The 24,664-nt window shown below is 38.3% G+C and overlaps 1 protein-coding gene across 3 annotated transcripts in view; it reads left to right on the top strand.

Moving 5' to 3' along the window:
* The window catches only part of ptprfa (protein tyrosine phosphatase receptor type Fa), a 187,268-nt gene that overhangs the window by 102,049 nt on the left and 60,555 nt on the right, over nucleotides 1–24,664 (top strand). For 2 of the 3 annotated variants that reach the window (XM_077199805.1, XM_077199807.1), the window contains 5 exons: nucleotides 1,243–1,824; nucleotides 3,295–3,428; nucleotides 3,827–3,971; nucleotides 8,208–8,513; nucleotides 13,485–13,678. In XM_077199805.1, the coding sequence (XP_077055920.1) occupies nucleotides 1,243–1,824; nucleotides 3,295–3,428; nucleotides 3,827–3,971; nucleotides 8,208–8,513; nucleotides 13,485–13,678 (1,361 nt within the window). The remainder of the gene's footprint in view (nucleotides 1–1,242; nucleotides 1,825–3,294; nucleotides 3,429–3,826; nucleotides 3,972–8,207; nucleotides 8,514–13,484; nucleotides 13,679–24,664) is intronic. The other variant, XM_077199806.1, reaches the window with a different exon arrangement.

Raw genomic sequence — 24,664 nt, 5'->3', positions numbered from 1 at the left:
TCTACCCTGAGAAATGTCACAGATAGGCCTATATTTGCATTCATTTGGTATATGTTAGCATGTCAGAACATGTGGTTTAGTAGCAGAAACACTGAGAAGATATTTAAAATACAAGGACTTAAAATGCCTCCATAGTGAACAGTTCGATTTTTCTATTATATAACATTTGATACCAGTTTATTTGAACCAGTGTTATTTAGTTGAGCATTTATTAATATTTTTAATCAGTTTTTATTTTTATACTTTTAGTAATTTTTATTTTTAATATTTTTTTATAGCTTTGTATTTACAGTATTTAGGTTTTTTAGTAATATTAGTACTTTATTACCCAGGCAATATAGCACCTTTGTTTAAGTTTAAGGTTATTTATCTAATATTTATATACTTTTTCAGCTTTATTTCAGTTACCAAAAACTATTTGGTATAGTTAGTTTTACATAGTTAACAATAACAGCACTGATTATAAAAATAATTAATCAAAATAATAAATCAAAATAATAAAATAATAAATCAAAATAATAAAATAATAAATCAAAATAATAAATCAAAAATAAATTGGCTTGAACACTTTCCTGACAACTCCATAACATTGAAACAGTAAAGCACTATATAATATAAGATAGTGACGGACTAATTATTTATATTGCATTCATTATTGTCTTAAGTTATGATCTTGCATTATTGTTCATTATGTACAGCTATGTGTGTACTGTGATGATTATTGGATTTTATAGGTATCAACTATAATTGTTCAGATTGAGAAAAGTATTAAAATATTTATTACATTATATCAAAGCATTTGATATTGAAAATCTATTCTGGGAGCAAATACTGCTACTTAATTAAACAAAAGTATGTGTTTCTGTTGTGTTTGATATATATAAGGTATTAAGTTCTAATTTGCTGTTAAAATATTTGGCCTGTATTAGACCTGAATTCACCTTAATTAATTAAAGAAAACACATCACATGCCCTTTTTGAGTCACCCCTCTAGATCAGGGGTGCAAAGCTCAGTTCCTGTTTAGCTTCAGCCTTAATTAAACGCACCTGATCCTGCTAATTAAGTCCTTCAGGCTTATCGGAAAAAATACGGGTATGTGTGTTGGAGCGGTGTTGGTAAAGTAAACTTTTATTAAAGGTTTGCAGTCCTATACTGTAGATGTTGTCTGTTTATGTCCAATATTATGCCTTTTTACAATCAAAATTGTCAAGGAACCAAATATGTTTCTTCATCATTCTCAGCTCTGCCTCGACCCCCGACCTCTCTGATCGTCACCGAAACCACCGCCACTAGTGTAACTCTTACATGGGATTCCGGCAACCCCGAACCCGTGTCGTACTATGTGATTCAGTACCGGGCCAAAGTCTCGGACAATGGTTTCCAGGAAGTGGACGGAGTTGCTTCCACGCGCTACAGCATCGGTGGGTTGAGTCCTTACTCCGAGTACGAGTTCCGTGTCATGGCGGTCAATAACATCGGGCGCGGGCCGCCCAGCGGGACGGTGGAGACACGGACCAGCGAACAGGCCCCCTCGTCTCCTCCGCTGCGCGTTCAGGCCCGGATGCTGAGCGCCACGACCATGCTGGTGCAGTGGGAGCCTCCCGAAGAGCCCAACGGACAGATACGAGGATATCGAGTGTACTACACGTCTGATCTGCATTTCCCGATCAGCACGTGGCAGAAACACAACACGGAGGACAGCAGCCTGACCACTATCTCCGGCCTGGTGCCTGACATCACGTACGGGCTCCGCGTGCTGGCGTTCACCTCTGTTGGAGACGGCCCGCCTTCGGACGTCCTGCAGGTTAAAACACAGCAAGGAGGTGAGATGTGTGCTTATATAACACATTGTATTTATTCTTTTCTTTATCGTCGAATTGATATCAGTATGTGCTGAGAAAAGAATCCAAATGAAGATAATTTGAAGACACACTACAAAAGATGGCTTCAAAAGTCAATATGATATAATGTAAAAGGTTCTATATCGAACCTTAAAAGGGTTCTGTCAGGCATATCATATACAGAATGGCTTTTAATAGCCTCCATTATGGGATCATTTTATGGATTTAGTTTCAATAACTGGTTTTTATTTATTTTTTTACATTTTTGTTAAATTTGATTAATTAAACAGCCTGTAAACGTACTTTATCACTAGGAAAAATGTTAATAACCCATGAAACATGAATGTCTTATGCAATCATTGTTTTGTTGTTTTTCTTTATCATCGAATTGATATCAGTATGTGCTGAGAAAAGACTCCAAATGAAGACACACTACAAAAGATGGCTTCACATGTCAATAGTGTAATGTAAAAGGTTCTATAACGAAACTTAAAAGGGTTCTTTCAGGCATATCATATACAGAACCTTATAATGGCTTCCATTATGGGATCATTTTATGGTTTCAATTCATTAATCTGGTAAATTGGTTTTTAATTTTTGTTAAATTTTATGAATTAAACAGCCCGTAAACATACTTTATCACTAGAAAAAATGTAAATAACCCATGAAACATGAATGTGTTATGTAATCATTTAAGACATTTTTCATTGTATAGAACCCTTTTAGCATAAAGTGTTCTTTAAAACTGTGTCAAGATCCCTAGGGTTCTATATAGAACCCATTTGAACTTTCTCAAAGATTGTACATTCATCTGGCTGTTATGTGGAGTGATGTAGATTACCCCGCTTATTGCATGGCTGCTTGCCACATAAGTAAATAATTAGGCACGAAAAATATTCAAGTTAAAATATTTATTAGCTCACTAATCGCAAAGCATCCACAAATCAAAAGCAAGCAGCTTTGAGCCTAGACGAATGAACAAGTTCAATCAAATGGAAATTTAAGTTAATACTCACAAATAATGACGGGGAGATGAAATATTGATTCGAGCAGAAACCATTTTAAAATCTTTTCTATTTATAATCTTATAATCCAGTACAGTGTACAAAACAATCATTCTAGCAACCAGACGAACACTTCAACAATATAGGCCTACTGATAATACTGGAGTCCTCTAGTTTCATTTTACAGTAAATACAGTCGATAACTGAGGCTCAAGATGGCACCAGCTGTGTTTGAATGAAACGAGAGAGAGCGGTGTGAAACGAGAGACATGGCCTTAGATACTCGGATTATGATACAGCGTTGCTATTGATAATTGTCATTATTGGGGAATATCTGACCTTGGAATGCTGTGATTCACCAATCAGAATCAAGCATTTCAGAGAGCTGTGTAATGTATTGTGTGATTTAAGTGTGTACTAGTATGACAAACTACATCTCTGACTGCAGTCCCGGCCCAGCCCACTGGTTTTGAAGCGGAGGCAGAGCTCGACACTCGAATCATGCTGTCATGGCTGTGGCCCGTCCAGGATCAGATCACCAAATATGAGCTCACATACTGGGAGGCCGATTCTGACAACAAGGTAAAATCACTGAATCTGTGTGTGTTTGGCTACAGTGGTTCAGAATGGCATTACTAGCATACTGAAAAGAATATCTTTGCAGTATGTACACAGATTGCCAATTTTCTGGAAATCATTCCTGGATGAATTACAGTATACAATATAAAGTACATGAGCACACTGTGTGCTCTGCTGTGTCCTATAATAAAATTCAATCATTTTGAAAACATAAATTGGATATCAGTTAAGTTTTTTAAGATTGATTTTACTTTCTTTTTGCTGAAAAAGTATTGCTTAAAAGTGCAGTAAGCGATTTCTGGTGAACCCCGTTGATGTTTGAAATCAACATAATCAACAGATATTTGAACATATAGCCTATCTGTGGTTCTCAGACCTTCTTTATCTTTGACCCATGGCAGCACCACATCACCTTTGACCCAGCTGGCTCGTATGCTGTTGAAGGCCTGAAGCCAGACACACTCTACATGTTCTCTCTGGCGGCGCGCTCTGAGATGGGTCTCGGGGTTTACACACAGCCTGCAGAAGCTCGCACGGCACAGTCCAGTAAGTGCCTAACTCAAACTATGACCAAAGTTTGACCATTTCTGAGCAGTCTAGTGACTCGGCTAAAGACGAGGTACGCTTTTTAACCACCCCAGATATGTTTTCATGTTTGCTTTGTTAACCAGCACCATGTCATTTGCTTTTATGAAACATTATTGCATTAAAACATTTAGTGCATGTGTTTACAAACAAAATGCAAAGATTTGACCATCAAAAGCACAAAAAATATGGGTGAAATATTTTGAATAATGTGTTTGGTATAATGTAAAACTGATTTGGTTCAAGACACCTTGACTAACATTATAAGTGGTTTCAGGGAGGGAAAAATTAAACATTACAAAAGTAAAGATTACAATATGTCACCTTTAACATGTTACTCGTCAATATCGCTCTCGCCATACAAAAGACCCTGTGTTTTCCAGAGCAGAGCAGCGCTGGCATCCGTTTCACACACATTTTAACGGCATCAGACCAGTTTTTTGAGTGTCAAAAGCTTCTGGTTTCAGGTTCAGGGTCGTGTAGAGCTGCAGTGACCGTGGAGTGTGACACACACTCTTTGTGTGTGTTTCTCTGTGGCGTCAGAATGACGCAGGCGCTACAGCTTAATCTCTGTCCTCATCTTCCTCCGTCTCCAGAGATATGGACTAAAGCTGAGATATTTATGACAGCTCCTCACAGAGATCTCCTGGTATTCAGAGCTGTATGTTAGACGTGTCAGCTTTGGAAGGTTTGTTCTTGGTTCCCATAGAAACACTTTTTTGTCCTAGTGTCTCTGAGTCACTGTCCTGAAAGACCTGTGAGCTTAGACACCAAAATCCCTCTGTCTCTCACTCCCTTTCTCTCTCTCTCTAATTCAATGCCAGATCCTAGTGAGCTGCCTACATAGTGCCTACATTCACACAGAACGCGGGTCAGTAAAAGGGAAAAAAAAACAGGGGAGAGACGTATTTTTGAACAATTTAACTTTTAACTTGAGAGATGCGTTTTTAAAAACACCATGTCATGCGTGAGATACTGCAAAAGACACAAGACGTGAGTGCAATGGTCAAACACAACCGTCTTGCGCGTGTTTACATAGAAAAACAATGGAAAAGTAGCGCTGTGGAATAGAAAAACACGAAATATGTGAACTAAGGAAGCATGCTGACCCAACTTGAATAGAAGTGAGTCTTTTAAAAAACTTTGCATAGGCTTCTATAGAGCACAAAAGGATACATTTTGAAGTATGTTCACAGTCTAGTCAAATCAAGTCACATTTATTTATAAAGCGCTTTATACAATACAGATTGTTTCAAAGCAGCTTCACATTTATTTGATTTGATTTACTTTATTAATCCCCAGGGGGAAATTTATAAGTCACAACAACACAAAAATACAATGAATAAATAAACAACAAAAAACAACATACACAACAACAACAAGTCTTGTTCTCAAATATCAATTTTTTCAAAGCATTATGATTATGATTATATACGACCATCATCTGTATATATCATCTTACATAGCAATAATTATAAAATCTAGTTGCTGTAGGGGAAAAAATACTTTCTAAAAAAGCAGGGACATTTCTTGTAATAAGCAGGGAAATAACTGTTAATGTTGTAAATTATTAATTATGAAAGAAATTCTATTTCAGCTGTAAAGCAGCTCTACAGAAGATAATATTGTCATTAATGAGCTCAAGTCAGTTCAATGTTGATTATATTTAGCAAAGTTGGTGTAATTATCCAACTCAATTCAGTTTTATTCTCATCTGATAGTATCATTGCAATATCGATAATACACTTTATCATGTTTTTTTTTTTGTGCTTCAGTCGGCATGTAACAGAAGTTGCGGTCGTCCCCTCTTCCCTATTGTGATGTGAATCGGGAGTAAAATGGCTTCTCAATGTTAAGTTATTAATAATTTAAAAAATATAATATTTAAAAAAAAATATGTACACATATATATTATTATTAATAAACACTACGATATTCCATAAAAAATAAGAATTGTCATTTTATGGTGACTTTAAAATTTCTCCTTTTTTGTTACATCTTTTATGTCGCCTTTTTTGTCAAAAATAAAAAAGTTTCAAACGGACTGGGTTCGACAGCTCTTAATATACTGTACCTTTCCTCTCACTACAGTCTCTCTCATTACCACCTGCTCCTTTTCTTACTGTCTTTAATATTTCTTTTCTTGCTGTCTTGCTTTTTTCTCACTGTGTCTCCCTGCTGTCTTTTTTGTTTCTTCACTTTTCTCTCTTCCTGTTGTATATCATTCACACTTTCTGTTGCAGGTGAGAAATAAACTCTCTCTTTCTGTTTCCTCACACTTCTCTTTTAAACCGTTTGCTCATTTTCTCATTTCCTTGAATTTATTCTTTTTCTCACAATTTTTTCTTCTCAACTCCCTCTTGAATTTTAGATGTGTCCTGTTTCTCTCGTCTCCTCTCCCAGTTTAATCTTGTTTTCTCACCTATTTCTCATACCTCTTCCCACACTTTCTTAGTCTTCACTTCACTTTCTTTCTCTTTTCATTTTCTCTCCCGGTTTCCTTTCTCCACAGGTGATGACCATCTTCTTTGATTCACACTTTGTTTCTTGGTCTTCTGTGTGGAGTCAAACCTTCCCCTGTTTTATTTACTGTAGTATTTTCCTCAGAAGACATTTTCCGCCTGCTCTGCTGAACAAAACACAGGAGCGAAACAGTTATCACAGCTTCATAGTGCTGGATACATACATACATACATACATACGCTTTTATCATTTCAGAAAAGCCAATATGTTATGTCTGCTGCTGATTCAATCAGAATCAAGTAATCCAGAGAGCCGTGTAATAATAATCCTAGTGTATATTGTTTAGTTTGCCATATTCTCAGGACGGGATTGGCAGGGATTTTCTGTGAACTCAAGTGATTTTAAAAATAAATCGATACAGCATCTCAGAAATATGACAGGCCATCAATCACATCAATTACACGTCTAGCCAAAGACAGTGTGTCAGACAAAATGTATCTGTTATCTCTGTCATACTTACACACACACACACACACAGACACACGCACACAAAATAGAAATGAACCATTAATCTCTGCTTTCACCACCAAAACACAGTTTTTAGAGTAAAATATGTGCAGTCATTTTTGCAGACATTTGTAAAGCAGTAAATCTCAACCAGCGGGAATTCAGACAGGCTCTGGATTGTGTTTTTTTAAATGTTAGAACAGAATAAAATAGAGGAATTTTAATGAAAGAAATCAGAATAAATGTTTGTAGTATGTGCAAGTCTTGTGTATATTACACTTTTTTTCAACTTTAATTAAATCAATAGCTTAAAAAATTTTAATGATAATGACAGCTGACAGATGATATATATTATGATGACATATGTACTACTATTCAAAAGTTTGTGGTCGGTAAGATTATTGATATTTTTTAAAGTTTTTGAAAATAACTGTTTTTCTATGTGAATATATTGTAAAATGTAATTTATTTATATGATCAAAGCTGAATTTTCAGCATCATTACTCCAGTCTTCAGTGTCACATGATCCTTCAGAAATCATTCTAATATGATGATTTGCTGCTCAAGAAACATTTATGTTGAAAACAGTTGTGCTGCTTCATATATTTACGAGGAAACCAGAATCATATATTTATATTTATGAGGAAACCCCAAACATTTGAACAGAAGTGTTTACAGTATATGCTTTGAATCAAATTATGATAGAGGCTATTTGGAATCCTCCAAAATGAGGTTTCACGGTGCACAGATACATATATTCGTGTGTGTGCGTGTGTGTGCATGCGTGTGCGTGTGTGTGTGTGTGTGCGTGTGTGTGTGTGTGTGTGTGTGCGTGCGTGCGTGCGTGCGTGCGTGCGTGCGTGCGCGTGCGTGCGTGCGTGCGTGCGTGCGTGCGTGCGTGCGTGTGTGTGTGTGTTGACTATATTAGCCAGCTCGAGAAACCTTGGTTCTTAAACTTAAGTTCTGCAAAGGACATTTATCTTCTTTGCATTCCAGTGGCCAGTTGCATAAACTGCTTAGACTAATCTTACAAGTGAGTCATCGAATATTTTTCATTATGACTGGTCATGCCTTTTTTTAATTCAGTTACAAAAAAAGGAAGCTTGGTCTAATTCGAATCCCCAAAGTACTATCGGTAAACTGCTAGATGGTCAGACTAGTTCTTAAGACACATGGCTGTGTTTAAGCAGTTAGCCCGAGCTCATGTGTTCCTGCACCCCTTTCCAGCCCCGTCCGCCCCCCCACAGGAGGTGCACCTGGTCAGTGTCAGCTCCACCAGCATCAAGGTGAGTTGGGCGGCTCCCCCGGCCGCCAGTCGTCACGGCAACATCGTCAGATACTCTCTGGCCTATCAGGCGGAGTCTGGCGAGGACCAGCAGCGGCACGAGGTCCAGGACATCCCAGCCGATGTGTCCAGCTACGAGCTGGAGGGGCTGGAGAAGTGGACGGAGTATGTGGTGTGGGTGAAAGCTCACACTGATGTCGGGCCCGGCCCGGAGAGCGCCAGCACCCGCATCAGAACCAGAGAGGACGGTAATGCTCGGCTCACGGGTCTTCCAGATCTGCTAACTCACCAGCACTAACTCCGCTTCGGGTCACTGAACGGCTCCCTGTGCCATTCCCTCTCTTTCTTCTGTTACGCTGGAGTTCATGCTTGCTGTTCCTCACTCTTCTGTTGTTAATGCGTGGCTTCTGTACTGAGACTGGAGAGCAGGACAGAGACACAGACAGCTCTCTGTCTCTATAGTGCAGTTAAAGTTCAGGACAGCACTGATATTTTGTTGTGGTTGTGTGATGAAAGACTCATGAAGGGAACGAGTGGGCGAACGATGAGTTTTCTGTGGATGCTCTCACACAGCAACACACCTTTTTTAGGCAAGATTATTATTAGTTGCTCGTCGTTCAAAAGTTTGCTGTTTTTTAATGTTTAAAGAAGCCTCTTCTGCTCACCAAGGCTGCATTTATTTGATCAAAAATACAGTAAAAACAGGAAAAATGTCACATACTATTACAATTTAAAATAACTGTTTTCTATGTGAATATATAGTAAAGTGTAATGTATTACTGCGATCAAAGCTGAATTTTCAGCATCATTACTCCAGTCTTCAGTGTCACATGACCCTTCAGAAATCATCCTATGATGATTTGCTGCTCAAGAAACATTTATGATTATTATCAATGTTGAAAACAGTTTTTTGTGGAAACAGTGATACATTTTTTCAGGATTCTTTGATGAATAAATATCTCAAATTGAAACAGAAATCTTTTGTAATATTATTAAAGTCTTTCTTTAAAGAAAAGTACTGTCACTTTTGATCAATTTAATGCATCCTTACTTAATAAAAGTATAAATTTATTGTTTTTTTTAGTTACACTTTATTTTAAGGTGTCGTGTTACAGTGTAATTATGCATTTAAGTACTTAGTAATAATAATTAACTACATGTATTTACTATAGAGTTAGGATTAGGGTTTGGTTTAAGGTTAGTTGCATGTAATTATGCATAATTTATAGTTATTACTACATGTAACATGTGTAGCAAGGACATGTGTTACCAAAAAATCGTATTGACGGATAGTGTGATCATTTGAACAATAGTGTGCATTAAAGAAGAGACTGGAGACATTATTTAGATTAGATTTGAGCCATAACTACCCTGAACACTGGCAACCACTTAGTAATGCCCACAACACCCTAACATTTTAGCAGTGACTTTTGCATGAGCAAGCACCACTCACATTTCCTTGAAATGTAAAAACGTAGTTACATCATACTCTGAGTGTGTTCTTTTGATTTGTTACAAGATCGACACTCATTGATTCCTTTTATCTTTTCCTACATCATCCCAGGACACTTGCGACATAAATGTTGTGCGCTACTACTTTTTAAGAGTCACTTATGTTCTTCAATGAGAATAATCAAACAAAATCAAACTTTTTTTTTGTTCCTATGTAGTTGCTACCGTGTTCTGGGTGTTAGTGTGTTGCCGTGTACACTACTGTTCAAAAGTTTGGCATCGGTGAGATTTTTAAGGTAAACAGTAATAGCACAGTAATAGATTTATGTAATAGTCTAATTAAATACAGTAAGTCCATATTGCACCTACATATAAGTGATAATAATAGTGATTCTTACCTTGGCAAGCAATAAAACTCTGAACACAAAATATTAATGTTGGCCAGTTTTAAAGTTGATGCACTAAACTTGGAAGATGGTGAAGTTTATATGCGTTATTTCAGTTTAATTTCAGGTTCTTTTGGAGGGTTATTAATCAGGCCGAAATGAGATAAATCAAGCTATTGAGTTTTCTCTTGCATATTCTGTGGAGAATAATGTGCTGTGGTGGCTGATAAGGCTTTAACAGCGCTGACAGAAAGTGAAAAAGGGAGACCGCAGGTGCAGCCATTGATAAATTAGCCGTGCTTTTTATCTGTAAACTTTTCCATCGGTTCCTCTTGCCTTTTCCGCTCATTCAGAGAAGCTCGCTGTCATCCATATTCATCAAGAAATAATGTTGCGACGGCATCGTTCGTTAGTGAATCCGGAACAGAACAGAGCATTTTTAACTGGTGTATTCTCATAAATCAAAGCACACGCTTTGGTTTGAGACATTCTGACTTTGATTCACCAAAGTTATGAATGTATTTTATGCAGGAAAGCAAAGTAAATGGGTAGTTTGAGCAAGGTCACGGCACACAGAGTCTGAAGGCTGCAGGAAAGCAGAGCTGCATTTCTCATTAGAAATGTATTACCTTATAAAAACACCCCATGTGTTGTTGTGTGTGCTGCATATTAGCAGGTTGTGATTAGATATGTGAAGCAGCTCTCAGTAGACCACATCCTTCATGAGAACCCTTATGGGCCGTATCGTGGTCTCAGGTGATCTCTGATCTTTATCATATTATGGATCCGTCGCTCTTCCCGCCAGCACACGTGTAATTTCCCTGTGACATTACCTTCATGCCTGGAACTCTGGGTAATGTGCTTCAAGAGCTCGAGTGAAGTGTGAACCCGTCCCGCTGACGTTTCCATAGAGATGTGGGCTGAGAATGAGAAAAGAGCGAGCAAGTGAGAGTTGAGATGAGACGAGTCAAACGTCAGGACGGAGCAGAAGCATCTGGAGGATTTGAGGAGCAAAGTCTGCTCTCTCATCCCTCAAAGGAATGCCACGCGTTCAATACGAGTAAAGCTCTATCGACAGCACTTGTGGCGTAATATCGATTACCACAGAAAATTATTTTGACTGATCCCAGAGTCCCTGAGAAAATATGATTACGGTAATAAAACACTTACAAAGTTAGTACACAGACAGATATATTAAAATTAGAGCTGCATAATTATTCAAAAATAATAATCTACATCAGTGGTTCTCAACTCACTTGATTCAAATTATTTTAAATAACACAAAACAAGGGTTGAAATAAGCTAAAGATCAGATGTAAGCTGAAATCATATTAAAATCATCTAAAATATTATATCATATTTTATTATAATTAGGTATATTATTTATTGGGTATAAATTTGTTTGAGAAAAAAATTATTGTAATTACAAACTAGAAAAGTCATGGTAATTCATTGTTATAACGTGTAAACCATGAAAATCATTATTGGGATTCTTGAATCTAATTATGTAAAGTATTTATAATTATTTTATTTTATTATCTTAATATATCGCCACTATGTAAATAAGAAGTTTGAAAACTAAATTTTTAAATATTATCTTTGGCAACAGGGGGCCTTGGAATTAAAAAATTAAGAACCACTGATCTACATAAAAATAATAATAAGGAAAATAATTGATAATTTTTGTAGTAATTGTGCATCCATAATTAAAATAAACACTGTGTTTAAAAAGAGTAGCGACAGGGATTGATTTTTCATGTTAGTATGAATGAGAGAGAACCAAATGCTTACATTTTCTATCTCAATTTATATCCAATCTTTACTCTTCAATGTCATGAACACATGAAGTAAACCAGGGAACTATCACATGACACATGCAAGACTAAATAATTCATTCTGCTTTCAAACCCCCTGCTACACCAGCCTAGTTTACTTCCATTTAAAGATCAAAACTGTAACTTATTTTATGTCTGTAATAGTTGATATTACACTACAAAGGGTGTCGATTGAGCTTAACTTTAATTAAACTTGCTGTTAAAATTTAAACCTCAGGGTGAACACTACGATGTTTCGTTACCGGCCACACATCTGCCGAGGAACAGTAGTTTTGTTTATCTGTTTTCAGGCATCGACTTGTTTTCCTTCTCAAGGTCAAGACTGAATTCCAGCGAGAGCCGAGCACATTTATACAGTTAAATGACTCCAATTAAGTGCAGCTTATTTTGCTGACGTTCAACACTTGAGCCTTCACAGATCTTCTGCGCTCTGAGCTGTTACTTCTGGGATGGGAGGGGGTGTTCTCTATCTGGTTATTAATCTCTTAATGCTGTGCTTTTTAACCTTCACTCCTGTCTTTCCTCCCTTCGCTGCCTGCTCTATTGACTATCAATTGACTGTCATTAACATCTACTGAACTGCTGCTCTCTTGCACTCTTGTGAGATTGGTATTCAGCCCAAACTCCAGGGGGAGCTGAGCTGGCTTCCTCCACGAGACGTGTGCGAGAAGCGTTATGTGGGTTTGGTGAAGCCTGTCTCCCAGGCTCATCCATGCAATGCATTTGTACTTGTGAATTGAATGCCAAAGTAATAGTTTCCTTAAAATGAACATTCAGTCTTCATTTGCTCACCCTTATGTCATTTCAAACACTGATTGTTTCCATGCAATGAAAGATTATGTTGACCACCAGCTGTCAAGCTCCAAAAACAAAACAGCATAAATTCAGTTTCACTCTATTCTTGACAAAAAGCTGTTATGTTAGTCTGTATGATTTAATGTGTAAGCATATGGATGCTTTTATGATGCATTCATTTTTGGAGTGTGAATATTCTTCAAGTGTTCCAAAAACACTGAGAAAAATTGGTAGAGATATAATTTTCACTCAGAAATAGCCATTACATTTCTCAAACAATTACAAAGAAATGGCAAGTAACTATGGAAGCTTGTTAACGCCACAGAATAAAATTAAAAAAAGAGATTTGCGACTTTTTATCTCTGATTTTATAATCTGATCTCTAATTTTCAGACTTTATTTCACGCAATTGTGAGTTTTATGTCGCAATTCTGACTTTATAACTCGCAATTGCGAGTTCATATCTTACAATTTGTATTTGGAAAAAAAAAGTCATACAAGTTTGGAGCAACATGAGGGAGAGCAGGCCTAAATGATGCCAGAATACTCATTCTTGGGTGAACTATCCCTTTAATATCTGCAGGCTGTAAATGTAATGTCTAAAGTGAATTATGGAGGGTAGATAATAGCACTAAAATGCTGTTAAAAATGTGTTGGCTGTAGCCGGGGAGCAGGTTTGTACCTTTCACCGACCCGTGTGTGTTATGAGTGTGTGATTAAGTGTTAAACGTGACTTGTCTACCTCCCACAGTGCCCGGCGCTCCTCCTCGCAGGGTTGAGGTGGACAACATGAACTCCACGGCCCTGCGTGTGTCCTGGAAGCCTCCTCTGCAGCAGAAGCAGCACGGACAGATCCGCGGATATCAGGTGGTTTACTCCCGTCTGGAGAACGGAGAGCCGCGCGGGCAGCCCATCATACTGGACGTGGCTCTACCTGAGGCGCAGGTACTGAAATATCACATGTAAAATTGCACAAGTCACATTGTATGTGGATGCCCAAATTTTTACAAAAACCTAATCATTGTCAAGATTTATTGCGGCCCTCTTACACTCTTAAGCCCTATTCGTACGGGATTAGTACTATCTGGGGACCTCGCGTGATTTAGAAATTACCCCCCCACATCTGAATTTCATGTGGCGCATTCGCACGGGATAACCGAAGCCTGTGATTTTACACAAATTTACTGACTTATCTCCCGGATATGACGTCAATAGGCTATTGCTTGGAAATGTATTTTTGTTATAGCCATAGGTCTAGCTGTATGATATATTATGACATAAACAGAATAAAGTTCCTTACCGCATGCTGCTATACATATCATTCATCTCCATCTAATCATTCTTTTTGTTTTTGCTCTTCTGAGGATTTTCAGCTATCACTTTCTGCAAATTGTGTAGTTCTGTAGGCTATAACGATATGACCCAGCACCCAAAATACTATCAAAACACTCCAACACAGCTTCCATTCTTCGAGAAAGATGGATAAAAAGGCACACATGAAACAAAAACCTTGTTTTGATATACGATCCGGCCAAATCACAGAGATGCCGATTCGCACGGGACTAATATTATCACAGGACCTCGGTGTTCGGCGAAATATAGTACGTAATTTGCGGGGGAATTTTTACTTTACAAATTACAGACATGGCCGATTCGCACGGAATAAAGATCTCAGACAAACTCCGCAATTATTACAAATGACTAGAGGTCACCAGGTAATACTTATCCCGTGCGAATAGGGCTTTAGGCTCTGTTTACACCTGGTAATTAGATGTGTTTTGGTCGATCGGATCACAAGTGGACGACGCTAAACGGGGTCTAAAATATTTTGAGCTTGTCCACTTTAAGCCACTTCCAGAGGGAGCTGAAAACGCATTCGACCGGATTGCTTTCGTAGTGTAAATGATCATGTGATCGAATGTGTTCAAACAGCCACAAAAGATTGTCTACTCTCCGTCCACTGAACTAATGTGTAAACATTATGGGAAGAGCTCTAGCCAGACGGGATTTAAACGTTCTCGGATGAAGACCCAAGTTTGTTTTGAAGATGAAAAATGTACCTAGCACAATGTTCTCTCTCCATTCCTGATTTCTAACACACACTCACAGCGTTCGGCTGGTCTTGTGTCTGTCAGAGCAGAAACTAAAGCTGATGCTCTTTGTATGTTTTTCCGTCGTCTCCGGGTGTTCATATGTAAATTGCGCACGTTTATTTTCTCTATTAGATCGAAATGTACCCACCCATAGACCCTCCCCTTGAAGAAATCAGGACGGACGTGGTTGAAAGTGGACAAAAGAAACGGATTAAAACACCAGGTGTAACCGGGAATGTGTCTCCCTCGTCTGTGATCCAATCGACCAAAACACATCTTAATACCAGGAGTAAACAGAATTGCAGGGAACCTATAACCACTACTTAAACAAATTCATGACTGCAACTACAAAATTCTAATTTATTGATTGAATTAAACATTATAAGTTGTGCAATTCTGAGATCAACCACATCACCAAATTTTAAAGCATGTAATTTAATAAATAATATGTTGTTTGGCTTGTAATAGTCATCTCGATCAGACAAAAGAGAAGTCAGAGAACAAGTGGGAAGTTTTATTCATAAGAGTGTAATTCCAGCTTGCAGAGGGATGATCCAAACTCACAGAGAGGTATTCAAATGAAGTTAATATTAATATATATATATTTGAGAGAAATTCATTTTTGATGAAATGGATCAGGAGCTGTAGTGGTGCTCTAATCCTTGCTGAGTATTCATGGGAGAAAGTAGCAGGCCGTGGAGAGCCGCTATAGGAGGAGACGTGAACATCAGGAGGATTGTTATTCAGCGTTTAGTTTGCAGCAGCACGCAGACTCTCTGCCTCTCAGTGTTTGTGTGTGTGTGTGTGTGTGTGTGACAGGGAATTACATTGTGCATGACTTGCAGCATGCGTAATGCTAAGAGACCTGTGCCTCGGGACTGTTAGAACTCACGGTACAGAACGAGATGCTCAGACGAACTGCAGAAATGTTCAGATGATCCTCAAAGGATCTGCCGCGTTCCCGTTGGCCGCCCTCGTGATGCGTTCACTTCTGCTCTTTTTCTCTGAAGGGTGGAGAACCTCGTCTGCTGTTCACACACGTTCATTTTGGCTTTTCTTTTTCCCTCCCAGCAGATAAAACTCGCAACTCTTTTTACATTCATCAGCTGCATTCCTCTCTTATCTATATGGATATGAGGGGTCTTGAGCAAGATTCTTGCATCTTTGCACATTTGTTTTTATTATCAGATGCACACATTCACTCAAGCAAACTTAAAGTCATTGGTCATTATCAGTGTTGGGTAAGTTACTCAAAAAAAGTAATCCACTACAAATTACTAATTACTACTTTTAAATTGTAATTTGATTACATTACTGATTACTGCATGTAAAAAGTAATCAGATTACTTATTACTTTACTTTCAAGTTACTTTGAAAACCTATTAAAACTACAAGATTACACTACAAAGTGAAACTCAGTTCTTTCCATATTTGAATATTGCAGACATCCCACGTCTCCTGCATATTGACAGCGGCTCCCTGATTCCCGCAAATTAGTTAAAATCTCCCGGAATCTAGAGCGAGCGAGCAAGAGCGCGCATGCGAGACAGAAGAGACTGCGCTCCAAACCGTGTAGCGGCGGAGAGGGAGAGACCGAAAGACCTTGCGTGTGTGTGCGTGTGTGTTTGCCTCATGAAGCGTGTTCTCCGGTAATTATGGTCTCTACGATCAACTTAGGCTTACGATGCTTTAGGGAAACGCAGCCCTGATTTGTACTTTTTGGCGGCAACTACTATGCTTTTGCTGCCAAAGCAGTGAGAAATTAGCCAAATATAATTAATAAAAATTACAATAGTAAGAAATGGATAGTTTTTGCCAAAAATAAAACTAACTAAAAACAAAATTATTTTATTTGCTTAACTACTTATTATTATTGTCATCATTTTTACTATTCAAATTACTTGGATTTTTTAGATTACATTTTTTAGTTATATATCATCAAAACATCAAAAATAAAGATGATATCAAAATATCATCAGAATATTTTATCGTGCATCATTTCCAACTGTAATTTTGTTTGCATAAGTTGCATAAATTATACAAGAACATATTATTTAATTGTGTGTATTTAGAATAGCCTACATTAAATTATAGCTATAAAATGCTATACTCCATTTACATTTTACATTTACATTTATTCATTTAGCTGACGCTTTTATCCAAAGCGACTTACAATTGCTATATATGTCAGAGGTCGCACGCCTCTGGAGCAACTAGGGGTTAAGTGTCTTGCTCAGGGACACATTGGTGTCTCACAGTAGATTCGAACCCGGGTCTCTCACACCAAAGGCATGTGTCTTATCCATTGCGCCATCACCACCCCTACCTCCCACCTCCCACCTCCCACCCACCTCCATTTAAGATGACATTCTGCAGCTTTAATTGTTCCCATTGTTGAATAAGTATTAAAATTAAGGTAAGATAATTTAACAGTGCAGAGTACAACTGAGTAAAGACAGCAATCAGCAAATTTGACATAAAAGTCATATTTTACAAAGGAAAAAATGAATCAAACAATAGTGATAGGAAGGGAATATGATGAAATCACCATCATCATCTCTATCAGTGTCGATGGTTCTTGTTCCTGGCTTTGTGTAATGACGGACACAGCAGAATCGATAAGCAGCAGTTTGTTTGCTTGTTCTCTGTTCAGAAATGCCAAATGAAGGGTCTTCTGTTGTATTGAAGCCACCGGGAGCGAGGGAAGAGATGAGTTTGGGCTGAGGCCGGCTCACTCATACATCACATCCACGCGTGATGGATTGAATCTGTGCGGCGTGTGCTGAATCATTTTGAGCGGCCCGTTCTGTCAGTCTCAGAGCCCGATGACCGCTCTCTCGCCACACAAGCGTTTGCCCATGCCCATGTTTATGGCCAACGTCCTTGTCTGAAAAATATGAAGTGGCTCTCGGCTGTCGGTCCTGATGAAGTCTGTCCAGCAGTTATGCTCTTTTCTCTTCCCGTACTTTACCCTAAAAACAAGTGAAACTTGAGCTTAAACTCAGTTTTATGACTCAAGTTTGTTTCATGCTGTCAAAGATTGTGTTTAGCATTAATGTGAGCCGTCTCTCTTTAATAGCTGGTCTTTTTGTCTGCTCTCCCTTGACCAATTACAAAAAACTAATAGAATGATGTGAAACTTTAAGACGTCATGGGTATAAACACTGAAATATAAAGCCTTAATTAGCTGCTGCCTCCCAGGACTTTATGGGAGTTTATATGGCTCTAATATAGTCACACATTGATTTTTAACAAAAAAAAAGTCCCACAAACAACCATTGTCTTGTGAAATAAATGCTAATAAATTAACATAAACTGAATTATTACAAAGTATACATTTTAAAGTCAACATGAATCGAATGAAAAAGGGCCCCATTTACTTTCTCAGTATGCATTTCTGGCCTTACTGTGAACAATTTTTCAGTGCACTTCATTCCATTTTTTTTATTTTGCATTAAATATACATATTCATCTGATCCATTTTCACCATCCAGTCAGTTAATTACACATGCTTTTCTTTTTTGTACCACTTCACTCTGATCTTCAATAAAACAAGAGTCATCAAATGTATAATGTAAAATATGCCTATTTGGTGAGAGGTTACGACATTACTTGATATTTCAGAGGATGTTTATAGTAAATATTTTAAAGGTTCAGTTGAGAGAAGGGTTGTGAACCCCTGAACTAAAAATGCTGTAGCACTTTATTTTACAGTCCTGTTCTCCATGTACATACTATATGTACTTATTATAGTAATTGACCCTTCGCTAAACCCCGCCCTCCCTAGTTACTGTTGCTACGCCTTACAAGCTTTCGCACCTGGCACGTCTATTACAGTGTGTATGCACCGGTGTCAGACATTCCCAATGAGATAATTAGTCATTTTTGGCGAACGTGTGAAATATCTGAGAGAGCTAAAGGGACTGCAGTGTGCATTAGAGGGATATATCCACGACATAATTTGCAACCGATTAGAGAATAATTTCATAAAAATTGAAGCTAAACCCTATAGTCCCAGCGCAAGCAGCAGCGCCTCATACGCTGACCATTCAAATGGCAAACACACAAATCGAGGAACAGCTATGTTCGTGCATAGCAGGGTAAGTGAAATGTGAAACTAATCTAATAATTATAAATCAAACCGTTCATCCATAAATCTTGTGGAATAACACTAACACCGGGAGAGCCGCGATCGGATTGGGTTAAAGTTACTCAGTCAGGGCTACTAGGCCGTCGATTAACAAAATGCTGAAATATATTTTAAAGTATGTCAGTGAGCCTCCGTCTTGTCTTTAATCGTCTTATTTTACGTTAATGCTATATGCATTATGAACAAAGAACCGTCATTATTTCCAACTTCCAAGCAATATCTGTTTTTGTTAATCCTGTCGACACTTAGTTGTGAATGTGGTCTCCCACACTGCTGACACATCATTTCTGACACATCATTTCTGACACATCATTTCTCCCCTTGGCTTTTAGATTTTCGGGAAGGAAAAAAATTCCACTCCCCCGTCCAAACATTTAGGATAGCGGGTATCAGATTTGCACAATCCATACGCACAACGCTTCGGCATGTTTCCATCGCTCGAAAGCTTGCCAGACCTCCCGCGCCTAGTTACGGTTGCTAAGACACGATTGGCCAGTGGCGGTTTTCGGCCGTGGTTCAGCGAAGGGTCAATAACAATAACTGGGTAATAACTAGGTACTAAACCTGAAGCCTAAACCTAACCTGAACCCATGTAGGTACCTTATATTACTCTTTACATTCTTAGATAACTACCCTGTAAGTACATGTACTGTAAAATAAAGTGCACGCAAACATACTTTGTGGAAGGTTTAAAGGTTTTCCTGTGGTATCAGATTTTTTTTTGTCACTTGCACATTCGGGCCAGCAGTGCATCGTAACTAAAGTGTATAATTTTCAAGTCTTTTTAAGTCTTACCAGTTTACATTCAAGCGATTTTAAACTATTCAGTACTCGCGCACTCTCTGAGAGATGTAAAGCCGCCTCACTAACAGCTCGCGAGTAACAAAAGGAATTTTTCGTGGATTATATCGCTTTAACGGGAAAAAACGTACAAAATTGTGTCAAAATTCCGGTCTTGGTTAGTATACTTGTAAACACAGTCGGTTATGTCTTAAATAAGCATAAAACACATGCGACAGTGTGACAGACAGTATAATGAAACCAGTGCACTAGCTCTTAAAGTGACAGCAGCCATATGTGTCTGTCATTAATGTTGTCGTCAAAACAACAAAAGATAGCTTTAACTGTAAAAAAATCTAAATTAATAGCCTATGTATTTAATTTAGTCAGGACTAAAAGACTATCATTGCTATTTTACATTCAATTACTTTATTCAGGTTCTTTAATATTTCTGAATACTAGTGTGAGACCTACCCAAAAACTATTCCCTTTATTTGTATCTTTATTATGTTGTATTCATTTTTGCTTTTTTTTTTTTTTTTTTTTTCACAGATTGAAATCAAGCTTCCTTGTGTTGTGTAAACTCTTAACAACAGAATTACGGCATTTTGTAAAAACGCAATGAGTGAGCAAACATTTAGGTGAGATAATGCTCATTGGGCACGTATTGGAACGTTGTTCCATATATTTTTTTATATATCGTCATAAATATCATTATCGTAAATATTCTTGAAATATCGTGATATAATTTTGAGGCTATGTCACCCACCCCTATTGTTACCAGTATATTTTGCTCACAGTTTGGGTCTGATGGGTAACTGTGCATTGCTTTTTGTCTTTAGTGTCCTTTGGGAGATGCTTATGTCGGATTTGATTCCTCCTGAAGGAACTTCTCTCTGGATTGAGTTTTAGACACACAGTACAGGAGCTGTTTGGTACAGTATGGTGGGCGGATGGTTTTTGTTTTCATACCTGAGGACCTCGATGATCCCCTGTGTGTGTGAGAGTGAGAGTAGAGCTGTGAAGCATGAGGCACGTCTCATCAGATAAGATATGCTGTCAAAGTCTGATCTATGTCTCCTTCAGCAGAGGAAAGGGTGTGTGCGGTGACCCGGTCACTGTGAGGGAGAGAGAGAAAGAGAGATGAGGAGACGGAGATAAACACTACAGAACACAGAGGGTCTCAGCGTAGGTGTAGAGGAGCTGGCTTTGCTGAACAGGACTGTCATTTCCACGCAGGGCGGCGTAATGGCCTTTGTTTACTGAAGAAAAGAATCGGGCATTGTGTGTGTGTGTGTGTGTGTGTGTGTGTGTGTGTGTGTGTGTGTGTGTGTGTGTGTGTGTGTGTGTGTGTTTGTGCTTGCGCACAGTAAAGAAAAATCACAAAAATAAGAGATCTGTTAATGCTATCTTAGATAGCAATGTTATGAAATAGAGACTAAATGGAGAATTTCTGATTTTTCAACCAAACCCAGAAAATTCATGGAGATTTCTATAAAACAGAGAAAATACATGTTTCTAGTAAATCTCCACTGTAAAATATTTGAAAGATGACATAAAAGTGTAATATCAGTTTTCCAGGATTCTATACTTAAAAGTAAAAAAAAAACAGCATTTATTTGAAATAGAAAACTTTTGTAACATTATTTATAAATGTCTTTACTGTCACCCGTGATCAAGTGAATGCATCCTTATTGGATACCAGTATTTAAGTGGTAACGCTAGTATTTTTTTTTGATGTATTTTGGCCTGGATGTCGTGTCTAGAATGAGTGCATGCATTACAGTAATACACACTATAAATATGTGCCAAGAATATTCTGCGTTTCACAGTTTAAAGTCTCAAGTGATCAAAGTAACCCGCGGGTATCTTTAGTATTTAATGAGGGGACGGTAACATGTTTAATTCTATCCAGAGCCTGTACTTCAGAACCAAGCCAGAGCCACTTCACCAGTTTAAACACAGCAGCCTCCGGCACTGAGATCTCACATGCTCGTAACTAGCCAAGCTACTTTATCTGTTTGCAACATTTATTTTTAATGCAAGATTTAGCTATAGTTTATTAACTAATGCTTAATTGCTTAATTGTCTGTGTGTATTGATCCACTGTGAACCCTTGTTTGAAAACTTGCATTTTGGTGCGGCGTCAATTTATGGTTCATGTTTCCAATGCTTTTCCGCATCAAATTGTCAGTGGTATTTTCTAGCAACATTTATAATTAATGATAAAGCAGTATAAGTATCTAAACAGAAATAGAATAATATTCTGAAAGTGAAAGTAAAATTAAATAAGGGGAATAAATAAATTCCAACACAACCTGGAATGTGTTGTGTGTGTGTGTGTGTGTGTGTGTGTGTGTGTGTGTGTGTGTGTGTGTGTGTGTGTGTGTGTGTGTGTGTGTGTGTGTGTGTGTGTGTGTGTGTGTGTGTGTGTGTGTGTGTGTGTGTGGCTGTGCACAAGTACACGCTTGACTGAATTCGTTTTTTCTTGATATTGTCAAATATCGGAATTGTAATTTCCGCTACAGTCGGGGAGTGTGATGCATCTAGTCTGTGATGTGTTGTGAAAAGTGGGCAACCGAAAACAAGGAACCGAGTCTTTGTGTGTGTGCTGAGTGCCGACCTTCTGTCTCGTAGTGTGTGTTTGGCATTAGGCTGAGCAAACCAGCTCCCTGAAATCCAACTGTGAAATATGAGCGAGAGAGCGGTGGCGTCAGGTCATGCTAATGGAAGCTTTTCTCAGCTCACAATGAAGGGTGAGACTTAAACAGAAAATTACCCTCAATGTGTGCTGACTGATATAACAATTTAACAGCGCAAATAGTTGGCATGGCGTCATATTTCATCACTTTCCTCATTTTTGCCCAAGCCTGAAAAGCAGTCGTGTAGTGTCTTGTGAGGAATGTCTGATACAACATTACTCAGTTTTCTCGGCTCTTTTTGGGAAGAGGCATCAGTGTCAAAGGCAAATGACTACTCATCTTCATCACAAGAGAGAGAGAAAACCACTCAAACTCCAGACCTGTGGCAGCTGAAGGCACTTTCCCATGGATATTATACACTTCGGTGTCTCATGACATTTGTAAAACCATTAGAGGCACAAATCACATTTTTTTTGTATTATAAAATATTATTACCCGAGAGTAGTAGATTGTTGTAAAGCCCTCTGGATGCATAATTCTGTCTAGTACAAAGAAAAACTAAAACATTTGTAGCATTCCTCTAAATTATCACACGCACAAGACGGGAAATTATTTGGACTCTTTTTACAACACGACTGGAAGACGAGTAAATAATTTTAAAATAATCGTTTTACATTTTTGGGGTATTTTTGTATTTATCAGTCTGAACCATTCAAACCTGTTTACCATGATATTGTAATTTTTTTTTAAATGGTTTCTAATATAGAGATTAAATTTCTGTTCTATTTATACATTTATTTTGATTACAGTATTTTCTTCAGTTTATACAAAGGTTATATGTTTGATTTAAGCTAAATTTGCAACAGAGTTGTTATTGTTAACCAAAACTGTGTGTGTGTGTGTGTGTGTGTGTGTGTGTGTGTGTGTGTGTGTGTGTGTGTGTGTGTGTGTGTGTGTGTGTGTGTGTGTGTGTGTGTGTGTGTGTGTGTGTGTGAAAAACGTGTCAACGTGAAGTGTTACTGCGTGAAATATGAATTTATATAAAACAACTTTTTTAGGACTTTGCCTCCTGGTTTCAGAGCACCACTGCTTCAAGGGTTTATAGAGAGTCAGAAAGGAACTACAATCACCAGTTCTCAGACAATAAAGGATGTCCAGAATAAAATAATGAAATTGTCCAAATCCATCTCTGTGAGACTATAAACTGCAGTGCAAACCTGAGACTTACTTTTGTGTTTGATGGAGTGAGCAGTTTGTCCCGTCCCCGTAGAATTGTCTTGCTTTAGCTTTCTCATCTCTCTGTCTGTCTCACTCTGTTTATATTCACTGTTTTATGATTAAAGCATTTTCAAAGGGTCTGTAGGCGGCGTGTATTTTATTTGCTGTTAGTCAGCAAGGTTATGGAGCGGAATATAAATCCCTCCATCAGTGGTGAGATGGCAGCGCTTCATGTGCATCTGGGGGAAGACAAAGCGTTCACTGAATATGCAGCTGCCATATTAAGAGGAGAAATCACCCTGCTGCCCTCAAACGTGTGGAGAAACTGAGGCTTTGACTGGCAGACGGCAGGTTCTTCGAGGCGTGCGTGCGTGCGTGTTTGTGTGTGTGTGTGTGTGTGTGTGTGTGAGAGAGAGAGTGGAATAAGGGGGAAAATGTAATCCCTGAGTGAGGTGCTGAATAAGCAGATATCCTCTAACCTCTGAAGGTGAAACTTAATCTCTACTTACTGACAGAGGGGCTAAATCATCAGGTACAGCGTGTGTGTGTGTGTGTGTGTGTGTGTGTGTGTGTGTGTGTGTGTGTGTGTGTGTGTGTGTGTGTGTGTGTGTGTGTGTGTGTGTGTGTGTGTGTGTGTGTGTGTGTGTGTGTGTGTGTTTGGCCTGGTAAACCCTACATTATTGGGGACAAAATGTCCCCATGAGGATGGCAATATCTGAAATCCTTGTTCGTGTGGGGACATTTTTTGGTCCCCATGAGGAAAACAGCTTATAAATCATACTAAGTGATGTTTTTTTGAAAATGTAAAAATGCAGAATGTTTTCTGTGATGGGTAGGTTTAGGGCAGTGGCGGTTCTAGAGGGGGGGCCGTTTTTTTATTATTCTATCTTTGTGGATTTGCTTGTTCACGTGACAATTCGCATCACATTCGCGGGAATCGCGGCAGAATAACGTCTGTCTCCTGCACGCGAGAGAGGAGAGAAGGAGAAAGCTGGTAAATGTCAGTTCAGTTGCAAGTTCATTCTTTATGTGCGTATCGGGTGTGCGA

The sequence above is a fragment of the Siphateles boraxobius genome, unplaced genomic scaffold (genome assembly GCF_051911475.1).
Source record: "Siphateles boraxobius isolate OS27281-9 unplaced genomic scaffold, OSU_SipBor_1 41, whole genome shotgun sequence".
NCBI classification, from domain to species: domain Eukaryota; kingdom Metazoa; phylum Chordata; class Actinopteri; order Cypriniformes; family Leuciscidae; genus Siphateles; species Siphateles boraxobius.
The sequence above is the reverse complement of the archived record's forward strand: the minus strand, read 5'-3'. Positions and strand labels throughout refer to the sequence as shown.